This window comes from Stegastes partitus, unplaced genomic scaffold (genome assembly GCF_000690725.1).
Source record: "Stegastes partitus isolate 25-593 unplaced genomic scaffold, Stegastes_partitus-1.0.2 Scaffold49, whole genome shotgun sequence".
Taxonomy (NCBI): Eukaryota; Metazoa; Chordata; class Actinopteri; family Pomacentridae; genus Stegastes; species Stegastes partitus.
This window is the reverse complement of record NW_007577780.1, coordinates 104,809-128,937: the sequence shown is the minus strand read 5'-3', so window position 1 is coordinate 128,937 and position 24,129 is coordinate 104,809. Positions and strand designations below refer to the sequence as shown.

The 24,129-nt window shown below is 41.0% G+C and overlaps 1 protein-coding gene across 1 annotated transcript; it reads right to left on the bottom strand.

Moving 5' to 3' along the window:
- Window positions 1–1,579: 1,579 nt before the first annotated feature.
- Window positions 1,580–22,811, bottom strand: LOC103376511 (flotillin-2a). The gene is made up of 11 exons (XM_008306900.1): window positions 22,602–22,811; window positions 19,457–19,538; window positions 15,752–15,842; window positions 10,926–11,049; window positions 10,229–10,347; window positions 9,983–10,096; window positions 9,727–9,846; window positions 9,431–9,645; window positions 8,838–9,021; window positions 7,650–7,799; window positions 1,580–5,018 (listed from the first exon to the last, which is right to left on the bottom strand). Exons 1-11 carry the CDS (start codon window positions 22,648–22,650, stop codon window positions 4,968–4,970), a joined length of 1,299 nt encoding a protein of 432 aa, XP_008305122.1. The 5' UTR covers window positions 22,651–22,811; the 3' UTR covers window positions 1,580–4,967.
- Between the last annotated feature and the right edge of the window lie 1,318 nt (window positions 22,812–24,129).

Below are 24,129 nucleotides of genomic sequence, written 5' to 3'. Positions count from 1 at the left end.
GACCCTAGTGAGGATTAAGCGGTGTATAGATAATAGATGGATGGATGTTTTTGTTTCCTGGAAGACAAATTATGAGTAAATGAAGCTGTTATCTTCATGGCTCAGCCTTTCCACGCTGCACTGTACTGATGACAGTCTCAGAAACACAGATTCAAGGGTTTTATATGTAACAAAACTTAAGGAATCGATCATGTCAACTAGCAGGGTGAAGCCTTCTGCAAAATCAGTTTCTGGTTCAGACCTGTATGGCTGCATTACTCCAGTACAGTGCTGCCCCTTTATTATCATACCCTCGGTCCAGGATGGAATTATGACAATTATGACTATATCCGGGATAGTCCAATAAGCAGGCTTCAGTCCCAACTATAGAGTGCTGAGAAAATGTGTCTGTGTGATGAAAACAGGGGTTTGTAGGTAAAGTCAAATTGGGAATGTTTTCACAGTTTCATTGAAGATCAGGAATGTTTATTGAAACGGAGCTTTATGGTTTTGATTCAGTGAAAGTTCACCTTTGTCGGTACGAAAATCCACCCCATCAATAAAAGTTGTTTCCTTTAGTCAGAGAGTATACAGAGGATTAACTTATCATGATTAACTAGCTGAGCAGGTCAGTTATGAGTGACGACATGCAAACAATGCCATTCTCTTTGATGTGCAAAAGTTATTCCTGGAATCAATTTTGGGGAATTTCATTATGACAAAAACCAGGATTATGACATCATTCTATGATAATAAACAGGCTGTTTTACTGTAGGTTCTATAGGAAATGATTCGATATTTTAGGATTATAAACAGGATGTTCTATAAAGCCGTATGGCATTAAGTGGGCAGCCCAGTATTACAACGTACCATTGTGTAGTGTTGAGTCGTTCTACAGTGTCTGAGCAGAGTCACAGGTGAGCTGTTGTGCCTGAGCTGCAGCGAGCAGGGAGAGAGATTTGCACATTCAAGAGGAAGCAACTGTGCAGTTACATTTAAGGCTTTTAATGGCGTATATGGATAATTTTTATGGGGGAAAAAACTGCTGAAGATGAAACATGAGACACAGAGCTGAGGAAGGAACAAAAAAAAAATCCTTTATTAAACAGCTAACGAACAGCGTTGGATGTTTAGACGCACACGTGGGAGCGTCAGGATGTTGTCACAGTGTGATCTGACCTCTGATGATGTCCGGCTTAGCGGCAGCCGCCAGCCAGGGGACACATCTGCTCCCGGCTGACCCGAAGCTTTCCAGCTCTGCCGTCATGTGCTGGAGTCTGCAGCTCTGTCAGGCTGCCAAGAGGGACAGCCGCACACTAAAGCACCGGCCACGGACGCATTACGATAATGATGCTGCTGCTGATCCTCCTGCAAATCATTAATCTGACAAATAATCACACAGACACACCTTGGATGGGGTTTATTGTCGTGTTTACTTGGGACCTGAAAAGACTTCATGTTTTATTTGCAGTGTTTCCTCTCATAAAGTCTGTTTGGATTGGAAGCTCCGTCTTGCTTGTACAGGATCGTGAAGTCATGTTTTCCCTCAGACGCCACACGTAAGCCTTCCTGATTTAACAGACAGACAGCGAAGGCGGCATGGAGTGGTATAACATTTATTAGAGGGTGGCACACAACACAGAATAACATGAACACATGCTTAAAATGCCATGCTGGATCAGTTCTCCAAAGGCCGGTGTTACATGAGAAGCCACAAGGTAAATCCACAATATAATTCTTAATAGAGATTACAGATTACTTGTACGATAGACAACAGATGTTTCAGATGAAGACAAAGAGTTAAGGCGTAGGTCTATGATGTTTGGTCAGTCTCCTCTCAAATGCTACTTGGGAGTAACGAGAATTAATCTGATTAGACGATGCAAATTCTTTGGCACAAATACGATGGCCAAAACAACGAATAACAACTCAGGTCAGATTCAGAAGTAACAGCTGCGAAATGCTTCCTATAGTGCTACATGTGTATTTATACATAGGTGTGTGCGTGTTCCCTTACACATTTTGTAGGACAGAATGTCATAAAGTACATAAAACAGATAAAGTAGAAAGAGGAACATTTACAGCTAATATATTTATCAAGTTCACAATCTACAAGTCGGTCTTTTTCCTAGGAGCTAATTCCTAATAGAACATCCCGTCAGTACTTTCGAGCGTGTTGATTAATACCGTCGACAATCTGCACATTGAAGAACGAATGACCTCATTATGTAACAAAGGCACTGTGTACACAGATCTACTTCTCTAAAGCAAAAGGAGCGTCACAAAGTAGAAGAAGTTTGTTCAGTAAAATTACACATTTGCACATTTTGCGTACTCGATTTTACAATTTTTCACTTCGTGTGTCTTCAAATCGGCGGACGTTAAAATGACGACTTGTGACACGCAACTCGCATGTATCACCTCGGTAACGCTGACATTTAGGCAATGTGGATAGAAAAGAAAAAAACAAATCTGCAACTGTCTCGTTTCTCACCTTCAATAATTTGTAGTTTTAGTGAAATTTAAGGAATTTTTTTCCTTGATCAAGCATGTTTTTAATGTTGAATTGGTGCCATTTGAGGCCTCACTCACTCATCCGAAGCCCCACCAGAGACCACCCTGAAGTGGAAAGTTTAAAAAGGTGATCAGGTTTGAAATCCTGGCAGCAGCTGATCACTTGTTCAAATCACTGGCCGTTCTGAATTTAAGAACATATCAACAGGTTCATAATAATATTCTTGTATGTACGGTAAGCTAGGTACAAACACAAGAAGCACATCAGAGCTTTGAGGGAACTTCAACATTCATGTAATAAACAAAGACCAGGATGAAATCTGCGCAGACCAAACAAGCCTCGTGTTTATTTCACAGGAAAGAAAAAAAAAAAGGCGCGACTATATAATAACTTCATAACGATCACTGGCACAACGAAGCGTAACATTTATGGTCACAGATTCTGATGAGTGGTTAATGATTATTCACAATAACAGAAGCGTAACAGAAATAAAATAATAAAAAAAAAAAGCTGTGTGGATGATGTAACAAAACAACACAGAAGATGATATAAAAATATGAAGCTTAGGTTTGTAACATGTAGCAACAAAAGGCTCATTCAGATTGAAGAACTGAAAATCGTGCTGAGATTCTGCCATCTAGAGGTTGAAACCTGCAAGTGCACACCACAAGTCATGAGCTTTGACCTGCTGTGAAAGAAATGAAAACATCTATTTAAAGTTTGAAGACGCTCTAAACGTAGTAATTTATGAGTGATGCTAGAATTTTATGACTCATAAGAGGAACTAATGTAACAGGTGTCGATTATGTCTCTGTGAAATTAAACTCTTTTAAAGCTGTTTACACGATCATGAGGTTACACGTGGATTTTGGAACGTATTCAAAGTGATATTGTAACAGACTGCATGTAGAAATTAGAGCCTCGGACAGTTTCTTTTGATTCAAAACGTCAGACGGAGACGTCCGACCTTTCGCCCACACCTCACGTTTCTTTTCCCAAACTAAAGGCCACCTGAGCACAAACACCGTGTGCAGTGTTTCCAGCCTGATCACCTGCTCGCTTTCCAACTTTTGACCGAGTGCAAACCTTAAATTCCTGCTTTGTCATCCCGGACCGGGAGTGGTCAGATCTGCAACGCCGAGGCAACTTTGAACCCACAGAGGTCAGCGGCGAGCCTCTGCTGAGGATTTAGTGTGGGGGGGTTTACTTTTTAAAGTAAAAAATATGTACACAATCTGAAAAATTTCAAACAACGTCTAGGAAACACGTTACCACATGTGAAGAGAAGACGGGCTAATAGTCGATCCAGGTGGACCGAGGGGAGAGAGAGGAGGAGCGAATCGAATTAAACCTCAGACCCTGAATGTCTTCCACGTGCCACTTGAGGTAATACAGAAATGTTCAGTAAGCCTGGCAGGCATCCAAGGTCTCCATTAAGGCTAATCACTTCTAAGTATGGCTTTGCGTTAGTTATGCATCTGATTAGCGATTTTATCTCTGCCCATGTGTCCGAACACACGACAAAAGTGAAGCTAAAAACACTACTGTTAGTACAGGCAGATGTCATGAGATAATATTTAAACTTCATCCATCTAGAACACAGTGATATACTCGGACATTAACCCAACTAAAGCCAAACCACTGTCCTACGGTTTGGGCACTTGAGTGGTGAACAGGCACTGCACATCAGAACAAGAGGACGGGCTACGTGAGAATCTACTGTGAGGTAAAGTTCATCATGCATGACTCAAATGTGTCGCTGATATTGTGATATACTGTCAATTCTATAATCACAGTGCGTGAAGATCGGCTGCGTCATAACATAATTTGTTAATCTAACAGCTCTAGAAATCCTAGTTTTAAAAGCAAAGAAGGCCTGAAAGCTGCAGTCTAGCTCAGTCTACTGGAAGCTACTTCATTAACGGGGCTCTAAGTATTCGATGATTGAGTGTGTCATGAAGAGGCAGGAGCTGGAAACACTTTGCTCCACTTCCAGAGCTGATAAAGTGTCAAAACACCCGACAGGAAAGCAGCGCACTCCAAACTCCAGGCAGAAATTTAGACAGCTATGTAGAGATTTGTCCTGTATATTTCTGGATTCGTTCCCTCGCCTACAACTCTGACTTTTGTCTCAGAAACACCCAGCTCTCTTTGTGATGACCTGTGGGACTGAATAAGATTGCAGCATATAATTCTGGCTAACTAGTGCAGTACGATAAATGTTTCTACAACAAAAACTAAAAACAACAGAGGATACATACAGTCTGGTCCTTCTGAAGTAAGGCCCCTGTTTTAGTTTTTTTTTTTTTTTTTTCCTTTAGAAAATTAAAAACCTCTTAAAAATATAAAAAAGCTCTTGGTTGGTGTCAAGTGTTTCTGGTCAAAGGCAGTTGCATAAGGGATTGAACTGTTTTCATGCTTGAGGCAGATACACAGCAAAAGATTCAGAGTAACGAGTCTCAGGCCTGATTCATCACATGGCTGTTTGGCACTGTGGGTTGGTCATCTTCTGGAGCAGAGGGATCTGTGGGGAAGAGGACAAGGATGGTTTCAGCACAGAGCGGAAACAAAACACACGCTTAGAAATAAAACCTCAAACGAGAAGAACCGGTTTGTGAAAGGGATGCAGGTGACGGCTGCTGATGAATGCTGATGTGAGGGAATGTATGAGTGAATGGGTTGAAGGGACAGTTTGGTCTCTTTGAAGAAGAGTTACTGAGGTACCGAGGTACTGAGGTACGATACAGCTGCAGTAGATTCACCCTCAGTTTGGAAAAGCAGAGAGGAAGCCTGGAGGCTAAGCGATGCGCTGGTGTGGATCGTGTCAGCAACAGAACGCCTTTAAGTTACTTAATCAGAGGTCAATATCTGTTGAAATGTGCAGTGACAAAGCGCTTCCCTTCTGCTCTACATTTTCTCAACCGCAAAACTTTGTATTCGAACACACCCATGCTTTGCACTAATACACCACAGACCAGAGTTCCAGCGCTGTACTAGACTGTTTTGTCATGTGGACTTGTGACCATGGTGTGTGGAGATGACCTGTGTAGGCCCAGCTGTGGCTGGTTGAGAGCTGCTCCAGGACACCAGCTGTCAGTCATCTCAGTTAATTAGCCTGGAGCTGAAGACCTGGGCTGTGTCTGAAATCACTCCCTATGACGTCTATAGTGCACTATATAGGATACACGCCATTTTGTAGGGCTGTCCGAATGTTAAGTTAAGTTTTTAGAAAAAGGCTGTCTGACGGCTCATCATGGGGCTGAAGACAGGACTGTGGCATTCTGGGAGATTATCGAAGTCCAAATATAGCCACTTTTTGTGTTTTGTTCCTGTAAAGCCACCAGTACACAAACTGTCATCAAGCAGAATTACTCAGTAAGTAAATGACTACAATCAGACTGCAATAAGCGCCGAGATGTTACAGCTACCAATTATCGCCTGTGAGCCTTTAAGCTTAGCCAAACATGTTATGGACCGAATATTTACGGTAAAGACTGGATGAAAGCTGTGGAAGTTACAAAAAGAGCAGGTTTAAATAAATGAAAAATGTGGGAAGGCTTGGTAATCCATTACTCCTTCTAAAGCGCCGACACCTGAATTCTTTACGGCTCAACGACTGCTGAACAAACTAAAACAACATTGAACTATAACCGCCTTGGAAAGTCAAGCAGTGGCCTATTTACACAATAAGATGTTCAGTTTTCTGTAATAACTATTTTCCTTTGTTCGTATGTGGGTGGTAAATTCTCCGTTTGACTTCCAGGCTGCTGTTAAACTGCTAAACATTTGTGTGTGATGCTGTTGGAAAGTCCCTGAAGAAGAGAATAATCAACCTACAGCACGGAGGCCACAGCTTGGCAACACGGAGAGCTGTTGAGCGTTGGCGGGTGTTTGTGCTCAGCTTAGTGCCCTGCGGCCATTTTCTTGTCATAATGCTTTATTCCACTGAAAATCTAGTTTCTAGCAATGACACTGTTGCCCATATAGATGGAATAATTTTTGTTTTCAGACACATTCCTCTTTTTATTTCTATTTCTACACATCAGTCATCACTTCTGACCAGGTGCAATAATTACATACTGAGTCCTAACGGTGAAATGAGTTCTGACTTCAGGACCTGACTGAAGAGTGGGAGGTCCTGCCCATTGACACCATTAACCAGCTGGTGGACAGGATGCCACCATGTCTTCAACCTTTTTTGCACCACGAACTGGTTTTAAGCAAGAAAATTTTCTACGGGTCGGTCACGCTACAAAAAATACTTGTTTATTTCTATTAAAAAGTTTCATAAATTAGTAAAATTACTTGCTAAATACACGTTTCTCTTCCATCTCAGTATCGAGTCTCTCCCACTTTCCAAAGAAGCTGAGACGTTTGTTTTTTTTATTAATTTCGGCAACTGTCAGACTGACGGCTTCGTTTAACAGATAAAAACTAACAGAGTCAAGTGCGAGAAACAAGCTCAGACAGATGCGATGGGAAGACGAGCTAGTCATTTTTTAAAAAAAAAAACACCCTGCAGACTTCGCTGGGGAAAAAACAACAAACCAACCAAATGTTGTTGTTTTTTTTCCCATTCTGTGCGGCCCGGTACCGGTCCGTGGCCCAGTGGTTGGGGACCGCTGTCTTAACGCATTGATCCATGTCAGGGGTGGCCAGACTCAATAATAGCGACTGAGTGACATTTAAAGAGTAATACTGGACATTCTAATGCATGAAATCCCTCAAATATATGTTTCCTGTTGTATGACCAAGGTTGAAAAATGTAAACAAAACCCTTAATCCTATTGGTCAATGCCCCCAATTTAGTTTAAGCCTGGATTCACAGTTTACAAAAGTTAATTGTGGTTTAATTTTTACTGTGATGTGTATTGTATGTGTAAAATCAATAAAGTTTTAAGAAGATATACATTTTATCCATCAGGAATAAATCGCACTGTCACAATAAAGAAATATTTTATTCCAACGTTATGGGCAACAGTGTGTATGGACACCCAACAGTATTATGAAGCTGCTTTGTCTTATTCGTTCAAGAACAAATCTTCCAGCAGTCGTGAGCCAATCACACAACTGACCATGAAGATAAGTTAAAGTATTTAAGATGCACAAGTCTAATGAAATAAATCATCTTGAAATAAAAGAGTGCCGCTCTCACCTTCGTCAGATCCACCCCAGTGAGAGCGTTGACGGAGACTGGGAGTTCAGCTAATAGACGGTTCACCTCTCCAGTCACACGGCTGCCTTCTCCACTCAGGATGACGATCTCATTGGTCTTGGCGAGGGGTGCAGCCACTTTGCCAGCAATCTGAAACAACACAGTGACAATATGTTTGTTATTTCGATGACAAAGCCCTCCTTACAGCCCATCATTTATATCTAAGAAGTTTTAGAATCAGTGACGTGACAAACATATTTGAAGTCTGCAGCTGGGATCAGTGTTCTATCAGTTTCGTACCTCTATTTATCTTTTTTATTTATTTTGTATTTAGGTTTATATTGTTTGACATGTGTGCTGGATAAGCAAAGAAAGAATGTCAGTGCAGGGAAGCACGTTTCCAGACTGTACGTATGACAATAAACACTTTGAGTTTTGAATCGTGAGACACTAATGCTTTCACAAACTCCATGTCAAGATATCCCTGGGGAGCCGCATCCCCCTACACATGAGAAAATGAGTGCCTGCAGCATCTGTGACACAGGAGTGTTAGTTCATTTTTAATGATCAACATGTAAACCTGCCAGGTGCCAGGCTTCTTGTTCACACAGAACGTGACACCTGCAGAGTGTATTTAATGTGGCTCACTTTTAAAACTGCTGGTAGAGACTAGTTTGTTGATGTTTGAGAATAAAAAGGTATATCAACTAAAAAGCAAAAGTTTTGTCTTGTTAGCATTCACATGGAAAAGCTGTTTAAAGAGAACACTTAGACCCTGAAATGATTCATGGACATATCAACTTTCCACACACTGCTGCTTCCATATCATGTCCATACTGAAGCACTGACTTTTCTTTTTCTTCTTTCGATTAGGCGGACCAGATGCTACACAAGCTCTGTTTTTTTCCACAATAATCCCACCACCCCGACCCTGATGTAAGCAGATCTTGGTTCTAGTGTCGGTGCCACTCTGGAACCAGCTTTTCTCACTAAGAGTCGGTTCTTCGGCTGTTGAAATGTGATGAACTGGTTTAAGGTTAGGAACCGGCTTTTGAACTGCCTTGGAAGACGCGAGGTAAAGAGAATGGTTTTGGTGCCAAAAGCTGGGTAGTACAACCAGTAAGCCAAACACCACCAATGCTGCTGATTTCTTTTTAAATGACTAGTAAATGAATGTATTTCACAGACCTTGGGCAGAGCCTCCAGGACCAGAGCGGTCTTGGCAGCCTCGCCGTACTGCTGGTAGGCCTCAGCTTTCATCCTCATCTTTTCAGCCTCTGCCTTTCCCACTGCTTCAATGGAAGAAGCCTCTGCCTCACCGATACAGCGGATCTTCTCAGCCTCTGCCTGTGCTGTCAGCACTTTCTTTATCCTGGGAGAGAGTAAGAGAGGCATCAAAAGGACGTAGCACTCAGTCATATATTATTCTGCAATGTGTGAAATGTGCATTTGCAAAGTCATTAGTCTATTTTTTTTCCATCCAGTAATCAGAGGTATATTCATATATATCATTGATGTGGTATTCCATCATAACAGGGTCTATAAATAAATGAACACCTTTGATTATGGCACAAGCAATGTCACATTATATCCAATACATCCAGTAATGGGTTATGTAGTGTAGTTGCTCCTGTTTCAAGAATTCTAAATAAAGTTAACAGTTGAAAACTATATTTGCAAAGGAAACAACTGTGATGATCCCATTAGCATTTTCCCCTGTCACTGTACAGTCTGAGTGGTTCTCTGTGGTTTGTAAGAGGATCTGTGTGGGACCGACTCACTTCTGCCCTTCAGCCAGCTGCTGCATCTTGTAGGCTTCGGCCTCGGCAGGTCTCTTCACAGTGGCGATGAGCTCCTTTTCAGTACGGTCGATCTCTTTCTCTTCAATTGTGATCTGCTTCTTCCTCTGTACGACCTCGATTTCGATCTCCTCCAGACGGATCTTCTGCTGCTCTTTGGCTGCCTGCAGCTCGTACGCCAGCTGGGCCTGTGCTTTCTACAGAGGCAGGAGATTTGGTAATGTATAACTTCCATGTTTGTTGACAACACATTCAATCCAGTGCGTTCAGCAGCGTACCTTTGTGTTCACTTCCTGGTTAAAGGAAGCTTTCTGCATTTCCAGCTCTCGTTTGGAGTCGGCCATTTTTGTGTCTGCGACGAACTTCACATCCATCATTTCTTTCTTACACTCGGCTTCCTGTGAAAGACGGTGCGCAAAACATAATGACAGTGAGATGGACTGGAAGTAGTTTGTTGGTTTTCTAATGTCATATGGCTATTAGCAATTAGACAATGGATGTTTTTTTACTGCCCATGTTTGTAGCTCTTCTTACCCTGATGCCAGCATCTCTCTCTGCCTCTGCTACACCGATGTCTGCATCCCTCTGCACTGCAGCCGTCTGAGTTTTGCCCAGTGAGCTCAGGTACTCCACTTTATCATATACATCCTGTGAGGAGGAAAATATACACGCTGAGGTACAGTATGGTGAACAAATCAAGTATTCAAACCAGGACTAGCAACAGGAAACAACTGCTCAAAAAAAAAATGCAGGATGAATTTGATATTTTCTGTGTCCTACCTTAATGGTGAAGCTGAGGATTTCGATGCCCATGCGGCCGACATCGGGTGCTGCCACCTCACGCACCAGGGTGGCAAATTTGTCTCTGTCTTGGTAAATCTGCTCAACAGTGAGGGTACCTGAAAGATGGAAAGAGTGGTTAGTGTCTTCACAATGTCGGAAAAGGATACACATAGATCAGTGACAAACTAAAAATAAGTGGAAACACAGTTGTAGCCATAATGTTTAGGTATAAAAAAAGCCACAGTACGGCTACTCAGAACTGCAATAGTTGTTCTAATAAAAATGACGCCACAGACAGTGTGCTTCTTGCATAATATAGTTCAGGAAAACAGATAGGGATGTGCTTCAGACTTGGCAGAGGGGTTATCAATGAAAATCAACAGGGTTTCTGTGACAGCGTAATATCGACCTCTATGGACAGCATCACAGAAAAATGCCGTGACTTAATGTTCCTAACAAAACTGCAACATAAAACACTGCCAAAGAACCTGAAAAAAGCCTGATGAATATTGGCAGCAAAGTATTTAGTCAGATGAGACCAAGATGAATTCCTTCAGCTCAGATAAGGTCCAGCATGTTTAGCATGAACCTGGTCAGAGCTACCACAGTAACTAACCCATAGTCCCAACAGTTTAGCACAGAGGATCAAGAACAGAAACAAACTCTGACTATACAGTTTTAAGAAGCTACCCACCAAGGATGGCACGCAGGTGACCCTCGAGGGTCTGCAGGATGACGCTCTTGATCTCCATGACTGACTTCCCCAGGAACTGTTCGCAGGCATAACCCAGCAGTTCATTTTCTGTCATCACCTTCACCTAGTGCCAACATGGACACAGATCGTCAGCTGAACACACATTCACAAACACAGCGCAAGCACAAATGCAAATAGAGGCACACACATGAAAACATAACACATATTAGCTTTTGTGGTATCATTAAACAAACATTTTCTATTGGAACAGTTACCGCAGGTCATTCTTTACCGTTCACTTCTACAACATCAGTGTGAAAAACAATTTGAAGTTCAAAAGAAGTTTAATTGATTTAAAATGGAAGTTTGCAATGCCTTAGTGACATGGATGCATAACTCCTGATTTGTTTTCAGAAGATTTTTGGTTCCGAATTGATCTGGCAAACACTAGCACTGTGATGAACTGCTACATATACATACAAGGAAAGACTATTATTAGACACATTACTAAAGCAGTAGTCGCCTGCACAGCATGTGCTTATCAAGAAGGGTGTACATGCTCATTGCTGATCACTATTATCCGAAGCTTGTATACAACTTGGCTGATCAAATGGGGAGTTTGAAAATATTGGCCATTCATGACATGGTAAAAAATCTATATGGCCGGATAAATGACTATAAACCCAAAGCACATGGGCAGCATTTTTAGCCTAATGATGCCAATATATAAATCATAATATATTCGGAATACATCACATGATGTTTCCCTTTTTGAAAAAATATTTATCTTAGTTTACATTTTTTTGGTTGTAAATTTTTGTCCTTGATATGTACTATCTCTAATAAATCACCACAGTATAAAGGCTGTAAATAAACAAACAAGTAGTCAACAGCATCCTTGCATATAATCTGTGGCCTTCTAATGTCAAACCATGATCAGTAATCAGCGTTTATATGCTTTACTCTGGTGAGCATCAGTAGATGCAGACATAAATGTATTAACTATAGATTTGATCCTTTTGGGTTTATGATGACAAGCAAAATATGTACAGTACATATATATTTGTAAATAAAAATGCTTCTATAAAACTCCCTGATGTACACAAATAAATAAAAGGACATATTATCTGTTCAGTTCTACATTCAAATAACGGTTACACACAATGAAATTCAATGTCTCACTCTGCACTAATTGACTTAGGAGGCCCAAAACAATGAACAGGATCATTATACCTTGAAGAAATTAAAGAAGGAAAAAAAAAACAGATAGACACTTCACATTAAAACAAAACCACAACAAACATCAGTGGCAACGACCTGAGGTTCACAAGATTCACACAACGGCAGCCATTCATAGTAAGAAAGTCCAATTGGACAGTCCAGAAATTAAAAATGTAGTAAGAAAAGTTTGTGTATTGTTGTAGTCCACTGGAGCTGTAAGAAACAAAGAGAGTGAGCTGGGTCCTTAGGCGAGAGGTCTGCACGTGGTTTGGGTTTGCAACATGCACTCATACCAGGAATGAGGGCAACACAGAGTCAGGAAAGGTGGTTGTCATTCCAAGGAAACACTGGTCTGAAAACAGAAAAGGCCACAAGCCAGCCACACGAACACACAGGTTGGCTCACACAGACAGCAGGGGGAGTCGTGCCATGGTCTAGACTGGAGTGAGGACTTGTGTGTAATCTCTTGCCCGCAGCTCCTGATCACTACCCCACCCTCCCATCTGCCTCATGACGCCACCTCTTCTCCTGACTTCTCTAAACCCACAACTCCTCACAGATACAGAGTGACATGTCGTAGCTCAAAGCCCAGATAGTGTGTGTATATATATATATATATATATTTTTTTTTTTTTTTTTTTTTTTTTTTTTTTTTTTTTTTTTATAAATGTGATGGATTTGTTGGGTCCTTCACTTGATGCATTTTTCCTGCCAACTGGCCATTAGCCTGTCAAGGAAAACAAAAACAGTCCTACTGAAAGTCACGAGGCAAAATGTGATGGAAATGGGTTTTCTATCCAATTGGAAAAGTGAAGTTAGTATCCTAGATTAAAGTTCTGCCATCGTTTCTTTTAAATTAATTCTGCCTCCCTCCAAGTCTGAATGTATATCTCTTTCATTCAGAAGGACCCACAACTCCTGTTGCCACGGGACACGCACTCCACAATGGCTTTGGCTAAGGTTGGACCAATTAAACGGTGGCCATGATGAGCCTTTCTGTGAAGTAAACTGTGTGAGAGTGAGGCGTTGTCCAGCTCCAGACAGTGGGCTCATTGTCAGCATACATGTAGGAGAACACAGAGGAGAGGAACATTAGCATGACTGTGGCGAAAATAGAGAACTCATAATGAGGCCCCAACTCTCAAACTGAAAAAGAAATACTGACATGCAGACAAAAAACAGGAAACGAATAATGTGAAATGGGAATGCAGAGAACAGTGTTCATAATATGAAACTAATGCTTAAAGAGAAAACCCACCACAAAAAAGATTTCACTTCATTTTACTCTTGTGCAGAATTCAGTCAACACTTATCTACAAAATGAGTTTTTACAAGGAAAAACCTGTATTCAGTCATTTGGAGTAGGCAGAATGTGCCCGGTCAGGGAGAGCTACCAAAGCTGGGACTCTGTTTGTGACGTGAGGACACTCAATTTGTACTTGACACAAGAAGCTACCAATAGTCCTGCTGTGGACAGTGTAGGTTTGATGTCAGTAAGTCTGGCGCTTATAAAACCACTGACAAACAGCGACACACAGTTAGATGAATAACCAATGATCAGGCCATGTCAAGCTGTCATTATATTCCCACCGTATTGTGTTTACGATCTTTCATGCACTCTCTTGTAGTGTGGTGAAGGAAACATTTGCTTGGTGTCATTAGCTGTATATTCTACTTTTATTATTCTTTTGTTAGCAGGATATTCCTTCCATGTATCTCTCTGGTACAAAGAAATAATCTTGGGAAGCAAATGTTTGCTGCAGTTCAACTCACCAAAAGCTGCTTTCACTTATAGCAAAAACATGAACATCAGAAACCTGTAAAGGAAAAGCCAAGCAGGCCAAGCTGACCAATCACAGTCCAGAAGTCTTTATAAGCCTTTGTGAGCCACGGTTCCATTTCTGAGGAGGTGCACTTCAGTGTCTGTGTATTAATGTGGCTCACATTTCTACGTGTAAATACCAAAACTGAATGTGAAACATATGTATAGTAAATGTTCTTAATGGTGGATTTTCTCTTTAGCCCCTCAAATTTTTTAACCTAAAAATGAAATTCCTTTTCTCACTGATCAAGACAGGGCTGTCACCTTTACAAATCGTGTGTTTGTTTTTTGTTTTTTTTAAGAGGCATTTTTGTCTTTCCGAGACAGACAGTGGAGACAGACGGGAAGTATGGGGAAAGAAAGCAGAGGAATGTCGAGCAGGAAAGTCCATCCAGCTCGGGGTCATACCATGGACTGGCTGCTCAGAGCATTCGCTCCAATGTGGGCTGATGAGCTGTAACATTCAGCCAAAAGGGAACCAGACAAATCAAATTTGAACAAATTTCAACTGGCACGTAATTAACTACTAACTAATCTAGGCACAGTCTATATAATATGTATTCTCTCTGTCTCTACTGCATCATTTGCTTGAGCTGCCATGTAAGCCTTTAGGTTTATTACTGTTGGAGAGCAAGACGGTGCTCTTTACAAAGTCAGCAACAGATTGATGCCAGATTTGCCATCGATGAAAAGGAACCTGCTCGTTCTCAGATGCTTAGGTGTCACGACTATCTGATTTGTTGTCTAGTGTCCACCCGTACCACAACATAAACCACCGCTTGAAGCATTCTGCAACTGTTCATTTTGAATTTGCACAGGTCATTACAAATCAAAGATTTACTGTTTTCAAACATTTTAACTAAGGCTGAACAGTTAACTGATTTCAAATTAAAATTGTAATTAAAAACGATGCAATTAGCAAATTGCAAAGGCTGCAATTTAGGATACATATGATTCATGAATCCTCCTTGTGTGACGGTCACACTTCTGATAATATCTCATGTAGTAATGCTCCATCATGTTTTAAATCTATATCACAGTGAATATTAGACTGAAGCAAAAAGCGTTTGGCAAACTTCATCACATAATCTGTCCAAAAATATCAATTAGACATTTTCCTTAAATCATTTTTAAAGAAATATTTAAATTTTTAACAAGGTGACAGCCCCAACACTGGATCAAACGAACAAATAGCCAACACAATAAAAACATAATACACTGAGACAGACAGTGAAGTGTATACCAGGCTCTTGCCCAACCCTATTTTTTGTCACGCTTGGACCAAGTTCACTGAAAGACTGACAATAATACTGTGTCAACACAATGCAAGGGGAAATATTGGTGTGAGTGCGCTGCTGCAGCTTTCAATGACATTATGAAATACACACCAGGAAGTCTAATTTGAAGCCTTATTTGACACACAATGCCAACTGAACTGTGCCAATTTTGAGGTCTGACTGTCAGATTCCCCTTTTTTTAAATTTATTTTTTTTAAACACAGTGCAACTGTCAGTCTGACTGCAGCTTGGTATGATAAGTATAGCTCGGTGCATTCTGCCCAGATATGAGGGTAAATCATGCAAACAGCAATTTGACCCAACATCTGTGTATGTATGTCTATCCTAACGTCCTAATGAAAAATGCAGGTAAACATATGTGCTTGAGCCCTCTGTATGAAAGAGCACCTCTGCTTTGTTTATGGGCTGATGCCGAGAGAAGAAGGGGAAGGAGGGAGGGTTAGAGGAGTCTGAACTGGCATTCCCAGGGAAGTGTGGTGATTTACCTGAGCCACCCCAGTGACAGTAATAGCTACACCCTCCGCTGTCTCTACATCCTCACACTTGGGCTGCAGGGTCATAATCTCAAGCGTTATCCTGTGAAGAATGTGGAAAAATATAAAATAAAAATTGACATGTTCGCAGGGAAAGCAAATGAGGGGAAGGAACAGAACACAAGAAAAGAAAAACTAGACAAAGTGACACCATTCACCCAAGGACTCCAGATCACTAACAACGGAGCAAAATGAGATGCTATCCACTATTCAAATGTCTTTATGGTCAGGTTTTTGCTTTGGTTATTTGAAAATGAAACTTGGTTGAAATATCTGAATTTGACTCTTCACATCCTCATTGTAGAAATTTATATAGCATTCATTTAGTGACCCCGTTGCCAAAGGTGACTCAGAGCTCAGTTTTATGGCAAAGCTGCAGCCATAGTTAGTGACAGCTGATTTTCTTCCTTTGACTGCAGAAGAAAAAAAGACATGAAGATGATAACACACAAAGACAACGTTAGCTCGTTAGTTGAACCGTTTTCCTTTGTCGTCCTCGAGCACCAGCCACTGCTTTTTTTTTCTTTTTTTCGTCTTTTTAAATGCATTACCTGAGCCACCCCTGTCACATCCAGGGGAACACCCTCCGAGGTTTCGATATTCTCACAGCGACAGAGGATGGTCATAACCTCCAGAGACATTCTACGCAGGCAGGCAGGCAGCGGGAATAGCAGAGGCAAAACAGTAAGTTGGACAACAGCTGTTAGGAATGTCAGTAACCAAGGTCAAGAGGAAGAGGGAAGAGGGAGGGGGCAAAAGACAAAACCTGACTTCTTATTTTGCTGGTTTTAGTCTAAAGTGCTGCTGGTGACACCTCTTATAAAACTGTCACAGCTAATCTAGTCTCATTTTAAAATATCGATTTTAATTAAACTGTGAAAAAGGGCAAGTTCCACAAATTAAAACCCAAAGTTAGTGTTGACAGGATTCTTGATCCCACTGGCTCTCCAAGAACAAAGAGGCTAGAGATAACACAGAAATGCCTTCTGCAAACAGCCATACCCTCTGCTTCAGTACTGGGCTGTTTATATGAGATCATGTTTCAGAGCTGATAAAACAGGCCGAGCTGTTCTTTTGTAATAAACACTGACTTAGACTCCTTATTGTTGGAGTCGGCTTCCGAGTCAAAGACATGGGAGGCAGACTGCAGCAACACACACACAAGACTCTTTCTCGTGAATAGCTCCACCTCCTTTTTTCTTTCAGAGGAACTGGATCAATGAGTCACAGGCCTGGACATTAACATGATTACTGCATCACAAGCGGGAAGCCTCACTCCCTCCCACCGTTGTTATAATGCTATCCAGCTACTGGCTTATGCACGAGGGCTTTTAGCAGACATGACCGCTGCTCTTGAGAGGCGCAAGAGCATCTTTCTTGTTCTGATCATCCAAGGAAGCGTCTGAAATGGTGACCAAACTGCTCACGGCCAAAATTCTGAATAAAAATAGATGAGAAGGGATTCCTGGGGCAGTTTGACTCTAAATTGAGATAAATCCTGACATGCCTTAACTTTTACATTTTGTTACCGCGCTCTACCGTTACGTTTCCTAGCAACTGAAGCCATAGAGCAGCACTTAATGTGAAATTGGTAACATGAAGGAGACACACCAGGGGTTAGACGGGGTGAGATCAATACCAGACAAAGCAAAGCAAGTTAGCAAAGTAGAAATAAAGAGGCAGGCAAACAAATAAATCACTTAATACCAAGAGCTCCAGAAACAAGGGATACAATCACTGCTTTTTTCAGAGGATTACCATATGCTGCATTTCACAGCTGATTTTCCAGTAGCTAGATGTTTCGCTAAAAAAACAAAAAACACCTCAGCTTTTGAGGCTCTGAGGCTTTTAAATGAAAAGAATTACACTTAAAGAAAATAGAGCCTTGATATTTTCTCATAGTTTGACTTGTTCAGTTGTAATTAGCGATCACTCAGATGTGAAAGGTGGCCGCAAGCCCGTTCAGGGTCTGTTTCACTGCAAAAAATAACTGACTCTCAAACCTGCTGGCCCATATTTGAGGTTAGAGTGAGTAGTTTTATGCTGTACAGCGGGTTGATGCTTAAACAAACACTCCACACATCTACAGGGTGTCAGTGTTTCAGCTGCAGGCGTTGCTTATTGATCAGGACTACATTCAAATAGAGAAATGTAAGATTTGTGTTTCTGTGGTTTAGTCCAGGGCACTACAAGGTTTACAGTCAACTGTGGTTCCACAAATATTGTGTTTGTACCTGTCCCTCTCCGTGCCATTATGTGCCCTCTGTTTGTCTTTCCAGTGTTAATACGAAGCTGGTTCATTGGGGTGAATTTAAAAGAAGCTGACGGTGCTGAGCCGCTTTGTTTACACAATTGTTAAACATTAGTTTGTGATATTGATGTTTGTCTCAGTTCACACTTGCTTATTCTGCACCGAAATGTATGAATGTAGGTAACTGAGAACAGCCATTCCTTTTATTTTAATGAAAAAAAAAAAAACTTGTTCAAGGCACAAACAATTTGACCCATTACCTGATTGATCCAAAAATTCAATTTTCAAGGTATCTGCTGCGCCAAACTTCCATCGTCCACTACCTCAAGATGAAGTTTTCTAAATAAATTTTGTTTGTTTGTTTGTTATTCCTAATGTTGAAGTATGATCTGGTAACATTACATTTGTTATTGCTAACAAACTCCAGAAATGAGCAGCTCTATCTCCTACAACTTTTTTTTTTATTTTTAGCAAATATCAGTGAATCAAAATGAAATAGTATATGTGTTAGAAACCTTTTCCAGCTGTAATGCACATTTTCTGGACGAGTGTGTATTTATTGCACTAGAATATAATACATAGGATTTTAAAAAAGTAAACTAATTACAGTTCCCATGTTCATTAGGCACATATAACTCAGTTTTAATAGTTTCAGGACAACAATGGAGCTCTGTGGCACAGAGCTACATGGAGATATCAGATTTTAGCTCCACAGGCTAAACTTATTCTGAGGATCAATTCAAGGATGGCTTTGGATTTGTTAACAATAAGAAAACAGGATATAGAATAGCATCAGCCTCTAATTATACCTGCTTAATAAATTATGAGACTTATTATGTTTTCTGTGTGTGTCAGGTTGACGCAGTGCCTTAAGTTCCCGCTAAAGAAAAACCCACTGAGCGTCCATAATGGAAATGTTGAACTTGTTCAAATGAAATCTAATTTTGTGTCACAACATTTTGGTAGAAAAATATCTGGAAACATCTGCTCAGTGTTTTAACATCAAAACCAAAATTAACAACAAGTTATCCACAATAATGCAATACAGCCTTGTGTGTGGTGAAGCGTAATATTTGTGCAAACTCTACAACAGGCTCACGCTCTTTCATTTAACTAAGCCAACTCTTTATTGTGCAGTTAACAATAACAAGTTAATGAACAAGTTTTCCCAAATTTCGAATCAATAAAGAATTATCTTATCGTATCTTAAAGACCTCGCTGGGTAACAGAACCTATAGCTGTGATGCTAAATGGTTGACAGAGGGACTTAAAATGGAAAATTCAAACCTGTGGAAAGCCTCTCGTGTGGACCCGGCAAATACCCCGTTCTTAAAAGCTTCCTGACTGAGCTAGTGAGCATATTTAAGTATTGTTTTTGGGTTGAAGCCAGAGCAGATATGTCTTACCTCTGGATGTCAGAGATGAGCCACCAGGCCCAAGCCCAGCCTCCTACGACATACGTCTTCTGATCTGAGCCACAGCAGCCACCTTTGGAGCAACACACATGAAACAGATGTCACATGGCTGTAATCAGTGTCGAAAGAGCCAAAATGTAATAAGCTAGTTCATTATGGGCTGATTTAGACCTTGTATATCACTGGCTAACAGTCTGAACTGAACACTTTCTTGGTGGGAAACGGTCGGCAGGTAACACATCCACACGGGACGACTGAAACACTTCGATTCATGCAACACATGCAGTAATACGGTGTTTGTAGAAGATCTATCAGTGACCCAGTTTTCATGTTCTGCAACTGGTTTCAAAGGAGGACGATCATGTGCACAAAACCCACTCCACTCTATTTTCCAACCACAGCCTCCACAGTGTTAGTTCTCAGCAGCAGTCGCAGCAAATACTGTGTTTCTGGTGCCAATGTCAATCTGTTCATGGTTCACTCTTACGGCTCTTGGATTTTTTTTATTTTTTTTTTTTTTACCAAGCAGGTGTAACACTTGTGTTCCAAATTTAAATGCTTTAGCCGGATTGAGCCTCTGATTTTGACGTTATTTTAAACCTATTGTTAAATGCAATGTACACATGATGCAGCATGTGGTCCGTCTGACCGTGAAAATTCATGTGGTTAATTGCAAGCCAGTTATCTAACTTGCACACCACGACAAACTGTTCATAGAGCAAATGAAGACCTGAAATAAACATGTCTTGCTACACACACTTCTCAGCTTTCCTACTGGCAGAACACAGCGGAAAAAAAACACTTCTGAATTCAAAAGACAAGAGTTCTGCAATAAGTGTGAAATCTTTCCATATAAGAGTTAAGTCAGGCGGCACACACCATCCCCATTCACTAGCCTCAGTGTGATAGTTTAATCTTGAGTGTTTAGTGTTGCATTCCCAGCTGTCACAGGCTAACTGACAGACAGAAGAGTGGGAGGAGCTGGACTATCTTTACTAACACATACTCCCCTCCAACCACACAGACCTACATGTCACACAAACTCAGTAAGATGTGTTCAACGACTCCATTGACAGGACTATTAAACCTTTTGAGGGGTTACTGTGAAGAAATCGCACTTTCTGACAAAGTAAAACCTCACATTTCTCTTCACAAAACACAAACAGAAGCTACGTTCCTGCCCGATTGAACAATATTCCACAGGTAACAGCAGCACTACAGAGTGGAAACCAGAAAAAATACACAGCGTACCTGTAAAACTGAGCAATACTTTTAAATTGTTTTCAGAATTATCAGCTTGTCTATCATGCAGGAAGCTGTGAAGCCCCAATATCACATTTTCTTGTCTTGAACAATTCAAAAAAATTAAATGTGTATATATTTATGCAGATTTCTGTGACTCAACTAACTTCCAGCTGTGTTCCCAGCATTCATTATTCCTGAACTACATTGAACAAGAGACTGACTCAGCAGAATGTAAAGGAAGACAGTATTTAATAGAGCCCGTTCACATAATAATCTGCATATTAGAAGCACTGTTTTATTGGAGGAATGTGGGCTGGACAGGCTTTTACTATAAAATCCACCTGTCTCCTGCCAAACAGCGCTCCACAGCCAGACTGAGGGCCTATAGAAACACTGCACACCATTTTAGCCTCAGTAGTTTACCACCGGCATAACTGAGATTCCTTGATGCATTCACTTCACAGAGACGAGGGGAGGCCTGTGAATGAACAAGAATTCACACGAGCTAAAATAAAATCCTACGATAAACTTCTTTTGATATTGAATACTTTGACTCTCAGCACAGAGCAGCATTACTTTACGTCTCAGCACTCACGTTAGGCCCAAAAACTTCTGCTCCGGCACCCTAAAGACCTATAAAATCATTTATTCTCACACTGTGAATTAACCGATGTGGGGATCAGGATGTACTGATCATGCCCGGTCACGTCGCCTCTAAATCTACATTCTCAGATGTGGTGATTGACATAAAGACTGTTAACAATGGAAAATCCCAAAGGCTGCTTCTCTTTTTTTTTCATCACAAGTGGAATAGACAGGAAGTGGTGGGTACAGATACAGCCACGGGAGCGCGCTGCACAACACTGACACACCACAATTTTGACAAACAGAAAGATTTTCAAAGATAAAAAAGTGATTCCTAAAAGCAGGCAAATGGGGATCCACATCAGATCAATGGAAAAGCTTTGATCAGCTGATTACACAGCAAAAGAGTGTAGGATGAGCTTTGTGGTCACAGATTTGGTGTTATTCTGTTTTAAATGAATTTAAGAAAGACTTCTGTGTCTGAGACCAAAACTTTGACACAAAAAGGGGATTTTTTTTAAGGAGGCCCCTGAGGATTAAGATGAAGAAATATCTTGTGTGTTCTGTGTAGAGGGTATGACAAACCAGAATCAGCTGATGGCTGTTTTCAGACCAGACCAGGATAGTGTATGAGCCCTTCCCTTGTAATTTAATTAATGTGGCTGTACTCCTGCAGCAAACAGCCACCAGCCCGCAGCACCACCACAAACATACAGTCAAACACAGCTTTTAGTCCTAATCCTCTACTTTCTCTTATATTATTTGCTTTATCTTCATAAAATACCCAAGAAAAATCAGAAACCATACGCAGAAATCAAATCAGATAGAAAACTAAAACAGATCTAATCGGTTCAGATCCAGGGATAACCTCAAAACGATGATGTGATAGATTTCAGAAAGACAAACTGAGAAAACAGGTGGATTTATTCTAATTAACATCTTCCGAAAAAAAACACACAAGCAGGTACAGATACAGTTTAGACATCATGAGTCGTCTCGGTGTTGTTAAAACCACATATCTTTCCATATCCGTGCACATTTATCAATAAGGGGTCCAGTAAAGCCCGTAAATCCGCCTCCCCTCCTCGGCTGTCGGGGTGTGGGGCTGTCGACCGCTCCACTACATCAAATGGTGGTTTGTCGTAATATTACACGTAATTTTGGCTTCTGATTAACACACACGGCAAACAGCTACTCTCTGAATAAATGATAGAGGAGTGTTTTTAGCTAATTATTTGCCAGTTTCCTTTAAGAGTTCTCCGTCGAGCAGCTAAGACACACATCGTCCAAACAGCGTTTACATTACCTGAAACCACAAGGGCCTCGTTTGGTCCAACGGTGTGGCAGTTTCCCATTTTACCGACAGAAAAATCGTGTATCCACACCCACGCCACGCATACAAAACTAATTTAGTTTAAAAACTCAGTTTTCCTCCTTGTTGCAGCAAGTCGGGAATATTTTCTTCACGCCCCTGCCGAGGATTTCACTTTTTTTCAAAATGGAGAGTTGAAACGATCGCTGCGTCAAACTAACGGTCATGGGACGTCGCACTTCCGCTCGGGGTTTCCAAAATAAAAGTGCGTAACGGAAGTGCAGCCCGATGAAAGGCGTGTTTTACAGCGCTTGTAGTTTTATTTTGAATGTTTCAATGCTGCACTTACAGGCTTTATTGCTGGTCACTTAACTGCGCTGACCAGCTACCCCTCCCCTCAAACTGCCCCTCATCCACAGCACAGGATTACCATACCATAATAATCAAATAGGCGTGGTTGTTTAAATGTCCTCCCACGCAAGTAACCTAAACAAGAGTGACTGTAATTTTCCTTTTGGGTTTACTGACCTTATCACATGATGTTTACTCATTCCGTATCATTTACATACACACGCATCGGTGAGAGGCGTTGGAGCAGCACTGGAGAGGCTGCAGCTGGAGGCTGTGTTTCATTTGGAGTAGATTTCCTTTTGACATCAGGCGGGGGTTGTGTGGGGGTCCTTCCTCTGGAAATTTTTCACATCAAGCACTTTATTTCCTGCTTTCTAGGGAAGTTTTGTGCACCAGTCTGCGCTTTTTCTGCATCAATATATATCTTAGTAAATGTGTTCGTCAACCAACCTTGTGGATGTTTTGAGATCTAGATGTCTACAAAACTTTCTTGTGGTTTTTAAATGTGCTCAATAAATACATTTGGCATATTTATGTTCATAGGCTCCAGCCCCCCCTCTAGTGAGGATTAAGCGGTGTATAGATAATGGATGGATGGATATCTATGTTCAGGAAAACCCAAACTTCAGCCACAAGGTGACAATTTAAAATGTAATGGAATAGAACACAGTTCGGCATTTATTCTCTTACGTTTCTTATTTATTATCATCCCTGCTGATTCACACTTAGACACGGTGTACCCTCATGTGTTTTTCTTGAGGGAGTAGCATCTTAAAAAGGCACACTTAGTGCCTATCCACATCAATGATTTATTTTATTAATTTATAACTCTCCTGGACTTTCATAGCTTGTATGTGTATCAGCAAGATTCCTGCACATGTCAAAGCTTTGTGCACATTCAGAGCGTCTCCAGATCTGTGTTTGATATGCTGTACTGTGCTATTCTTGGGAGGGGGACAAATGCAGGTGTTCTAAATGTTGAGGAGGACTAATCCCCTGCAGGCCCTCTGATATCTACATGTCTGTTTCTATACATTGAAGCTTGCTGTGCTCATCCAGCAGTATGCATGTTTTCTCTTTATTACATTGGTGCACTTACAGCTGTAAACCTGAACAAAACAAACAATCTTTATTACTAAAGTAGGATTTGATGGGCCACAAATGGACGCAT

Coding starts and splice junctions, on each gene's coding strand:
- LOC103376511 (XM_008306900.1), bottom strand. CDS start 22,650: ATGGGAAACTGCCACACCGTTGGACCAAACGAGGCCCTTGTGGTTTCA. Junction 9,847..9,982: donor AGAGAGATGCTGGCATCAGG/GTAAGAAGAGCT, acceptor CGTCTTTCACAG/GAAGCCGAGTGTAAGAAAGA. Junction 5,019..7,649: donor CTGGGGTGGATCTGACGAAG/GTGAGAGCGGCA, acceptor TCTTCCCCACAG/ATCCCTCTGCTCCAGAAGAT.